At 43.7% G+C, this 11,364-nt stretch overlaps 1 protein-coding gene across 1 annotated transcript in view; it reads right to left on the reverse strand.

Annotated features, from left to right (window-relative positions):
• The window catches only part of UBTD2 (ubiquitin domain containing 2), a 59,230-nt gene that overhangs the window by 21,277 nt on the left and 26,589 nt on the right, over nt 1-11,364 (reverse strand). Inside the window, exon 2 of the mRNA XM_068697887.1 lies at nt 7,548-7,784. Coding sequence (XP_068553988.1) covers nt 7,548-7,784 — 237 coding nt within the window. The remainder of the gene's footprint in view (nt 1-7,547; nt 7,785-11,364) is intronic.

Consider the following 11,364-nt stretch of genomic DNA (forward strand, 5'->3'; position numbering starts at 1 on the left):
TGTATACAGACAGAAAAGCACGTGGTTCACCATGATTTTTATGTTTGAATGTAGACAATATAATACATAAAAAAAAATTCTTAACAACAATTAAAAATCTCTTCAGACAAACAAGCTATTGAGAAAGTGATTTCTATCTCCTGAACCCACCAGCAATGGATACAGCAGCTTGCAGGCAAGGGTGGAAAAAACCCACAAGGATTTTACAGCTGAACAGGCAGCAGCAGATGAAATTCAAAACACTAAAGGTGCCCCTGTGAAACATAATGTATAGATTTCTGCAACCATAGATTCATCAACATAACGGTTAATAAATCGAATATAGCGATCACATACAAAGCACTGCAAAAATTAGAGTTCCACTTTTGTAGCTACTTATTTAAAGTGAGACGTATCTTAAATGCTCAGTGTTAAAGATCTACTCTACAATTTTGCAGTGCATATTTCTGAATTATTGTACAAAGTTAAAGACCAGCTCCTGAGCTTATTGACTACCTTACACTGCTTCCTCTCCTGTCTTTGTCTAGCAACTCACTTTTAGCAATTACAGTTTTGGGAGCCTGGAAAATCAGGCTAAGAGATGGATACGCAGGGTCTTTTGCGGGAAGGTCTTACAGCAGCACCCCACCACGGGCATCTCTTTGCAGCACCTCTTGGGTGGTAGGAAAGGTCAGGCGTGTGGCACAGGAGTCTTCACAAAGGAGTAAGGAGTTTAGCAGATGTTCCCCATTAACAGGTAAGACACCAGAGTAGATGTATTTTCTAGGACTTGATGCGCAAGATCTGTGGCAGAATAAAATTCATACCTGATCATTTGAACTACGGATGATGCTTCAGCCCCATTTAGGGAAAAAAAGTCCGATTTCTCTCCTGTATACCAGAAACCTTCTGATAAAGAATCTGGCTTTAATGCAAATGAGTTGGTATGTCTGTGATATGTAATATCTTTAATTATATTAATGCCAAGTGGCTCAGGCACCAAGGGCTGACAAAGCCCTAAGAGGATGCTTGCTCTTGGGTGCTAACTTACTGTCTCCAGGACAGAAAGCTGCCTGGCACATTTCAATAAAAGCACTGAATGTTATTTTCATCCTTAATTACTGTTGCTACAAAAATAAACTACTGTGACTCCCTTCCCTCCCTCGCTCCAAGCCATGCACAACCTTGGTCCGTTTTGCTGTGCAAGGGAGGGTCTTTACAGACTCCTCTCTCCTTATGAGCAAGGACGAGGCTGGTTGGGATGTCTAACTAGTACTGATGGTATACACAGATCTGCATTCCCATCACTACTGGGCTTCTTGGCCCTGCAAGGAAGAAGGAAATGGTATTTTGCTTGTGGTTTGCTTTTACTGCCAGTACAGACTGTTGTCCACCCAGTTAAACATGCTGGGGATGACTGCTTTACACAAAGTGACTTTTTGTGTACCAAAAAGATCTTGATATGAAGATTTCTCATAAAACTAATCACTTTTCTACAGAGCAAGGAGAAGCCCGTCTGCCCAAAACTTCCCCAAACATCAGAATCATCTCAGTAAGGATGGAAACAAGGTAATATTGGTAAAAGGTAAAATAACACCATTCTAATAAAGCTAACACAGAAGTAGTGTGTCAGCCATAAACACCTAAAAAGCACACAGATACCCAACATCAATACCCTGTGTGCCTGTCCAAGGCTTCTGAGCACAGACACAGCTTTCATTTCCAAAAAAGCTTCAATTCTTCTTCTGATTTACACCAAGATCAGCGAGGGAAGGTGAAATAACTGCAGCAGGGAGTAGAAGTTTTCCAACACTCCCAGTGATTTACTTTAGTGTAACAACCTCCTCAGGACTTTCTGCACAACGAATGCAATCAATGCTAAAAGCAACACTGACATCCTGCCAAACACACCCGGGCTGTGGGCTCCTCTCCCACTTGCCCAGTGTCATGCGCTGTTTGAGTGCCTTTAACTATCACCCTCTCTCCTCTTCACCTTGCACTCTCAAGGTCTTGGGTAACAGTGTGAAAACCTTCATTTGCAAACAGAAACAGAGTTTAACACCACGGAGGGTAACTTCCTGTTAAAAATAAAATAAATACATGTTCTCCTTGTACTAGGTTTATACTTTAAGCAAACACAGTATTAGTGAGGAGCAGATGCGTCCTGATGGTCTGCTGAACCCTGGTCCCCATCTCCTGATGTACTGCACCGAGATGCAGTGAGCACTAAGGGACAGCACACACATTAAGGCATTACCGTGTCCTTTCAGATGATTCAGAAATCCAAATGCACCCAAATGAGAGACGGTGCTCAGAGGGATGCAGGACTTGAGGCACAAACGTTAAGAGCTGAGCTTTAGCGCAGGGAGCCCTCAGCCCAGAGGCAGCAAGCACCACAGCATGATGTATAATTACAGCTCAACAGGGGGAAAAATAGTTTTGCCAGAGTCAGATTTTTGTGTTTGGATCAGGGTGGGGGTAAACAGAACACGCACGCTTCCTTTACATCACCATTGTTGGTTTGAGGTGTTGTTGTTTTTGTTTTTTTATGGTTTTCTGTTGAATATTTCACCCAAAGGGCTAGAAAACTCTCTACCCACTGCTAGAACATTTGAGTAACTTCACTTACTTTTCCCCAGCATTTAAGGTAAATATTCGCATCCCCACTTTTCACGATCTCGAGTGTTACACACAGTCAATGTGACAGCTCTGCTTACACACAAAAAGCCAACGCTGCAAGACTGCTCACTGAAAAAGCTCGCTGCGAGCTACAGTAGCTGTATTTTAAGGCACAGAGAAGTTGGCTGCTCCCGAGCACAAAGCCACCAGGCTTAACAGAGAGGCCCTTTTATCGTTCAAATAGTATTAAACGAGATAAATTCAATATACTGGTAGCTATGCTACAGTGGATTAAGTGTCCATCCTGAAATTTTAAAACTCCACTTAACCCCAGAGAGATTCCAATTAAAATTAACTACTTCCAGGACAAGTTCAGCCCTAGCATTTGGTGCAGACCCTAATAAAATACTACACGCTCCAACATTTTGTTCTTAGTAGCTAAGAAGTATGCAAAGTGTTCATTAAATTTAAATGGACTCATTAATAAAATATTGAGGATGTGCTACTTTAAGACATCAGAAAAACATAAATTGGTGAGAACGTTATTTCTATTTTTAAGTACATCCCACAGAGGCACCCAAGATAGATGAGAAGTGCTAAGCCCATCCCACAAGCTTATTTATTTATTTAATACTTACATGCTATTTTTAACTGCAGAAGACAGCAAAAGGCATCCATTAGAAAAATTACATTGGTTAGATTTTTTTCTCACTCAGGTTAGACAAGGAAGATGTCTGGCTGAAGGCAACAGTAAAGAGAGATGCATTTTTCCTCACTTCCCTACAGGTTTTCAGAATGAAATAGCAATTTTATATTTGCAGGAGCAGCCAGGCCAGTATCTTTACCTGCAAACCTCTGCCACTCCTTAATCCCCAGACCCAGACCCCTCTTCCCACAGGTTTAATTTTGTAAGCAATACACAGTTTGCATGCAAGCCCATCACACAGGGACAGTTAAAATGTAGGTGTTTGGCTATGTTATTCTGGTTCTTTTTATTGTTTGTTTTGTTGTTTTTTTTTTAAGCCTCAGTTGTGTTCACACAAAAGAAGTAAGAGGAAATGCCACAGTCTCATGTCAATGTACTGCATCATTCTATATTTCCGCTAAAGAAATTTATCCTAGTTGATGCTTGTAACACAGTTTCCCTTAGGAACTGGGGCTCTTTGGTGAGCTATGAAATCAAAGGAGGGTGTCCCATCCTTGTCTGTCAAAAAAATAAAATCAAATCCCACCACAAATAGCAGCTTTCATGGCCAGAATTACCAGAACTACGCTGTCAAGCTATTTAGAAAAAAAATCTTGACATGATTTCTACACTTCATCTTACTAAACGCTTTCTTGCTTTGAGCAGTGTTTTCATGCACAGCCTGATCAGTAAATCCCCCTTTTTCCTCCTACCTGAAGGAGCAAACCTAAGCTCCAAGGACGCACATTACCACTCCAGAGCAGTTTCTACCATGGCTTGTGGACCAGACGACAAAACCATGCGTGGGCATTTGTGTGTGTTATTTCAGGAGGCTCTGCAAGCAGTCGATTCCCATGCTAACTGTGAAGGACAGACAGCCTGAACTGGATGTGTATTTGCTGCATGGACAAGTAAACTGCTGTAGAAAATAAAAAGAGTACAAAAGCTGGATGTGAGGGGTGACACAGGTGGTACCTGCCATGTTCCAGTGTCAGTGCGAGGAGCAGTCCACCCCTGGGGGGCAGAGCTCTGCACTGCTGGCAAGCACACCTGTAAATCTAGGTGGTGGCACTAGTTGGGTACACGCAGGATTTGGTATTTAATGCAAATGCAAGCAGTCAGATTCCTTAACAGCTAGCTTCCCCTCTTTTTGAATTTCACCCAATTTGAGGTTTTTGTAAACAAAAGCGTGGAGCTTTTTGGTGTCCCTTGGAACAAGGACAGTTTGTTTGTTCTACCTGCCTGGGGATAAGCTCAGCTTGCTGATAACAGGCGCTACCGAGCCCACAGATGAAAGGGTTTTATTCATAATCCATTCACGCATGACACTAACAATGCTTGATGACTAAGAAACACTTGAGTTTCTAAATGAAATGGCTTTCTCTGTAGTGGAAAGGTCACACAACACTGAGAACCATGCAAGCAGCTGACGCACAAGACAAGTGCCACCAGCAGAAAGATGATGAAAGAGAGAGTAACTCAATCTTATGGGTACAAAAATCACTGCACTCCACTCAAGATTCTGGATAAATACTGAAAATATTCTCTCTGTTTGGAATCTGACCAAAGGCCAGGCCTGCCTAGGCAACAGCAGCTCTGATACAAGCTTGATTCCTGGCTTATTTCTGAAATATTCTGAATATTCTGTATGTGGGCCTCAGAGCAGACCGCAGCCTGCCAGTAGTAGGCAGTACCCCGAGCAAATTCTCTGCTGAAGAGCCAAAGTTTCACAGCACACATACTTCTTCCCCCTCAAGTATTACACTCAGCGTCATTGAAAGGGCTAATTTCTAGGGCAGGGCGTTCATCCTAAATTCTTCAGACTGCCCAGAGAGGAGAAATGAGAGCTATCTGCCCAGTTTCACATTTTTCCTTGCAGTGAGAAACTTCAAATCTGGGACTTCAAGTCTAAAACTCTGAATGGGATTAGTAAAATGCTATTCGAGAAGCTAAGAAACACTGTTTTCAAAGTGTGGTAGTGTTAGAGGTATACATAGCACATCCTCCCTCCTGCTAAGGAAAGTGCACGGACACACAAGTGATTCCATCTCAGAACCCAAAGACCTGAACTACTTAAACTTCCCACTTTGAATAAAATCCTCCTCCTCCTCAACAAGTTGTTGTGCCATTTTAACCAGAGGAAGCAGGGACCTAACATGTCGAGCAGCTTCTTAGCATGACTTGATGCTATAAATTTAACATTTCCCTGCAAGTGTTCTTTGTATGTGTACTTGTGCAACACTTAAATTGAATACATAATCCAGTGCAGTCAAAATAGTTCATTATCAGGGTCTTGTCAAATTCCACGACTGCATTATACAAATAATACCCCTCTCTCCGCCAGAGCGTGCTCTGTGACTCAGATTGGCATTTACTAAATGAATTATGCTTCCATCAGTCTTTTGTGTACGGTCATAAGCAGAATGAGACCCTCGCTGCAGAGGGTGAGCACTCACACATTAAGAGGTTATTTTTCAGGCTAAGCTCAAATCCCATCTGGAGATAGCTCACATCCGCTGTAAGAAACCATGGTGGGAGGCAATCTGCATTTTGTTCATCTTAACTCACTTGTAAGATCGAGTTTTCCTGACCTCTACTATTTTTATTTCACCACCTAAGCAAGACAATACAGTGGCTATTTTAGGTCTGCAAATACTCAGATTCTGAAAAATTATTTCCATTTGAGGGGTAACTGAAAATTATCAGTATTTTCACCAATCCATTTTGCCCCTCCCACCTAGGCAGTTTCCACTAGGTCACAACTTGCCTAAATACCCAGCTTCTTCATATTTTCAGCAGAGTAGATGTTTGGGAAGGACAACAATTCAGTAACGTACCAATTTAGAAGGAGAATATTCTTTTTTTTTTTCTTGGAGACAGTAAATATAACTTGCTATTTAAAATTCATACATAAAATGTGTATTGATGCATAAAATCAAGAAACCTAGTAGGTAATTTAGGATTTCCATATTCTGGCCAATTTTATGAACCACTGCAAGGGAAGAAACACGGTATGACAAACAGAGGCACAAAAACGTTACCAGTTCCACATTAGACAACCTGACTCCTGTCTCTGTCTTTTGAAAAATCACACTGGTTTATAAGCAGGGGAATTACTTTTCTCTCTCCAATTGATTAGGACTAGAATATCGACAGAACTGTTGCAGGTTTGTAGAAGAGGAACACTGAGATTTCCCTGGCATTGGCAGGTTCTGGAAATAATTGACAAAACCATTTCCATATGCATAACTGCCCTTGACAAAAACTCCCTCGTTATCAGTCAAACCAGCAAAACAGAAAGCTCCTTGAAAGCAAACAATGATCTGGAGGACTACAATAGGCCGCCCATGAATTATGGAAGAGACAGGTCATGTTGCAGCACTGAAACTTTCCACCTCTCGGCTACGTTAGTGACATCCTACTGACAGCTCAACAGGAGTGGGAAAAAGAATATCCTGAGCCACAATGACTAGGAAGGTTCCACACTTCAGTATGGAAAAAAGACACCAAATCCACCCTTTCCAAAGGAAATAGGTGATCAATCGACTGCTTACGGAAATCGTGATCATAAACACAACAATGAAAGAAAAAAAGGCAACACGAGTAGTCAACCTCACAAAGAGCAGTTACTGCAGAAAGGAAGGCGTGAGATCTTCCAAATCATCCTTTTTCTCTTCCCAGGAGACCTGAGTCAGCATATACATAGTGTCTTCTATACTGCACTCAGTTCAGCATCTCTGGAAATAGTTAATTACTTGGCATAGACCTCTTCACCTCCCTTCTGGTAGAAGAGACACCAAGAACAGCCTCTTTTATCCACCCTACCCTCCCTTTCTGTTTTCTCTTGAGATTAGCGAACCTATAAATCCATTAAAACATTTTTTTTTTTTTAATTTTCCGTATTTCTGTTTGGCATAAAGGGAAGTGATTCATTTTTGAGGAACAGAGTAAGGACAGAGCCTGAAAAAAAAACTGAATTCAGAATGACAGAGTGAAAGGGAAAACAACCGAGATAGTAAATGCTTACACTGCATCCTGTACAAAGTCTTAAAGCAGACTGTCAGCACCAAGTTTTTGGGAAAGTTTTTCATATTCTCTGCATACGAACAATTTTGCTTTGAAACACCAAAGAGAAGACATCGTGCAACTGGAATACCAGTGTTTGAAACTACTGCTTGCCTCAATTGATTTTCATGTTAAAACCTCATTTGCTTAACCTCCTGTTACACTTCTCACCGGCCACATCCATCTCAGATGCACCTACCATGTGGTAGTGTTATGTTTGCGCCATCAATGATTGCTTGCGCCAGTTCATGATCATTGCTCTCAAAAGCGTGTGCAGCAGCCTTGAGGGCATCCCAAATCTCTTTGCGGCCTTCGAAAGCTGGTGCTGTGTCCCAAAACTCGTCCCTCTTACTGCGCAGCTGTCCGTCTGTCATGGGGTAATCACTTTTCCATTTCGGTTTCTCTTTTTTCAAGGGTTGGTTCCGACCAAGAGCAACTGTGGAGTAGAAAGAGGAAGAGAAATTGAAAAAATGGTAACAGCACAAAGTTACTCAAGCGTATCTTGATTATTCTGTCTAGGTTTTATTAAAAGAAAGTTCACTTTCAGGCAATCCTGATCCTTTTTTCACCCATCTTCTCCAGGACAGCACATTCCTCTCTCTGGGCTCCAATTTGTTTTTACCTCTCAGAAAAAATTAAGGGCAACCCAACACTCGCTGGTTCCACCTGCACCTCCGAGCACCCCACAACTTCTCTCCAGGCTCCTGGGAAGCGCATCCCTCCTCCTGCACCACGTGCCGCTGGCTGGCTGATGCAAACCCCACAGAAATTCTCTAAGGCAGCAGCAGCACTGCAGGCAGAAGCCCATTATCTGCACACCAGGGTGCAGGGAGACAGCGCTGCATCAGGATCCTCCTCTCTGTGCCGCCAGCAATGCTCTCTGCTCAGCAAATGGGATACTTCATTACATGCAGAGTTTTAAGAGACTAAGGATTATTTTTTTGCATTATCTGCTTTTAAATGGTTTCAGTTCAGAGGAAGTGTGGAAAGGCAAATAAGATGCACAAAGGCTGGAATCGTCAAAGACGAATCCCTGAAGAATAATCCAGGAATCTGTCAAGCTTTAATAAGTAGTTACTTCATTCACAATAAACATGAGAGTGTTTGTTTTATTTTAACTACCGCTATGTTTATGCAATAGCCAGTTAAGATAATCACTTCGGTCTAATGTTGGCGGATTAAAACTACCTGCTCGCTCTAAATTACAGCACTGCTAAGAGCATGCTAAAAGCCTCCTCTCGGTTTGGCTGCCTCATTTCTGTGAGCACGGGGTTGGTTCAATTCCTGTCTGAGCACGGTGCCCAGAGGTGCCTGGGAGCAGGGTGTTTGAATGCCTCTTTCCTACGTACAGGCGAGGCTCTGTCGCTAGTGTCTGCCCGAAACATATCCTGGGGACTGGAGAAGTCCATCGTTTGGGCTCTCCTGTTGTGGTTCATGTGAAAAAGCTGGAACAGACCAGCTCCAAAGGCAAACTGCAATCAGCATTTTAACGTTCTGATGGAGACCAAATACATGAAACTGGTTTCTACTGTCCTACAGAAAGGAAAATTAAAATTGTACTTTCCAAACATTATTTCACACTTATTACTTAGCAGAGACTAAAAATTAATTGTCCAGCTACACAACACTGAGATGGTACAGAGAAGCTTTTATTACTACCTAAAGTACAAAGAAAACAAAGGGAACAAATTTCAGAGCACATGGGGAATAGTTTCTCCCTGCAAGAGTTAAAACCCCACTTAAATCCATTCCTGGCAGCAGGGACCTTGCTGAAACGGGACACTGCGACAACAGCGTGGGGAAGAGAGCAATGACAAACCACGAAAACAGCTCTCACCACGGCTCGATACCGCAAAAACCTTGACTACGTAGTTTAAACGTCTCCAGGGGAAACAAGATGTCCTTCAACAGTTAAACCCCCCTTTCAGGGTGTCTGCAGCTGAAAATAAGCAGCTGCATCAACATGGAAGGGTTATAAAAACGACGTGATGAATATTGAATGCTCCTGGGGGACAGGTAAGCTACCAGACCTGAAGTCCATTAAGGATCCCACCACGGAGATGTCCCCTCCTGCGCTCTCTGTAAGGAGCCTTTGCAATCCCAAGGGAGCAGAGGGACTGCAGCTGCTGCCAGGCCGGGGAAGCACGAGCAGACCTGGTCCATCACCCGACGTCTGCGGCACTGAGGCCAAAACAAGCTCACATGAGCAAGACACCGCGGCGTCAAGGCCCATGGCACAAAGCTGCCGCTTATCAGGTGCTCCTGGTTCGTCTGCAAGGAGCGGAGAGCCCCTGGACAAACATGAGGAATTACCTCCAGCATCCTGCATCCCACGTCTGTCCTTACAGATAAGAAGGAACGCTGCCTTTCTCCAGGCCCTCTCATTTTTCCAGCACAATTAACAAAAAAAACTCATCTCTCTCCTCAATCTTACTCCAGCAGTCAGATTTCCACAGTAGAACAATCTCATATCCAAATATTCTTCGGTTCTTAACCTAGACCTACACTGCATCTCCACAGCTAGCCACAAACTGTATCTACAGCAATTCACTGCAGCTCTTTAATACAAGTGCGTACACGGTGGTGTGAGGAATGTGCTGAGAGCATAAAGCTTCAATACACTAGAAACAGTGATTTCAGATAAATTGTAATGCCTTGCAAAACTATTCAAGTCGAATATTCCCTCCTCTTCGGACACATTCAGCTCTGCTTTCAGAACAGCAGCCAACAGCAAGCGTTGTGCCTGGGGGCTGACCATCAGCACCTGGTGTTGCAGAAGGCATTTCAACTTCTCAGTCTTTAAAACACATCCTCACGGTTACGGCTTGCCCCCTTGCACAGCCCTACTTGCTACGACCACGGAAGCTTCAACTCGTAGCTCAGAATGACATTCATGCTTAATAAGCTGTGACTTAATTGAAAATAGGGTATTTAAAAGAAGTTCTGATGGTAAGGTGACATTTCCAACCGTGTGAATCCATAAGGCTTCCCCAGGTTATAAAAAGAAGTCATCGCAGTTTCCATACAAATGCATCATCTAAACCAGATCACAAACAAAATTAGCAAACGACAACTGCGTGGCACCCCAGCTGTTATTCTGCATCCCATGCAGAAACTCCCAATAACCAACTTCTGAGACAGAGCCCTTCCAAGTGACCACAAGCATTTATTGCCTTTTGTTTCCGCGGGATTGAATCCAGGAGATTGCTTCCATTTGCTTTTCAGAGGAGCGCTGACCATTCAGCAGATTTGGGAGCAGCAAACCCAAGTGTTTACAACACACCAAGGCTCCTGGCAGAGCCCCGCCGCTGACAGCCCAAGCCCTGGCTGAGCTCGGGCAAGCTGGGCGCTGGGGACGGCTCGGCCCAGAACAATGGTGAAGGAGGCAGCCCAGGCAAGGACTGCATGCGTTAGGCAGCGGATTATGAAATGGTAGAAACACATGTGGTGAAACACTCCAACGAGGAATTGTTTCCTTATTGAGGCTTCGCAGGCAGAGCATGAACGTTTCAGACAGAGGAAACGTGACAACGCAACAAATTTGGGTCAGTGGGCATCTTTTCTTCCATTTTACTTAGGCTAACATCTGTTAGCATGTACGCTCAATGGCTGCTAATTTATCCCACAGGGCCCTCTCCTCCTCCCCAAGCATTAATTATGAAAGCGGGTTAAAGGAGCCTCTTGCAGGCCCCGAGCACGGCGGCGGCTGCTGCAGGAGCCCCGTCTGCAACACAGCACGAGCTGCTCCAGGCCCTTTCCCTCCCATCTTTACCCGAAACAGCATCCGAATACACAGCTCTTCACCAGACAGGGGGGACACGGAGATCCTAACAGTCCCAAAAAGCTTCCCCCTGGAGATCCAACCCTGCCCACACAGGCAGCGGTGACGATGAACCCAGCGAGAGTTTCTCAAGCTGGAAAGCAGGATGGTGGAAGGAAGTGACTCTATAAACACCACTAAAGCCATTTTTACTCTAAGGAGCCCTTCATCCCAGGACTGAGCCTTTAAACACAAC

The sequence above is a fragment of the Anas acuta genome, chromosome 14 (genome assembly GCF_963932015.1).
Source record: "Anas acuta chromosome 14, bAnaAcu1.1, whole genome shotgun sequence".
Classification (NCBI taxonomy): Eukaryota; Metazoa; Chordata; class Aves; order Anseriformes; family Anatidae; genus Anas; species Anas acuta.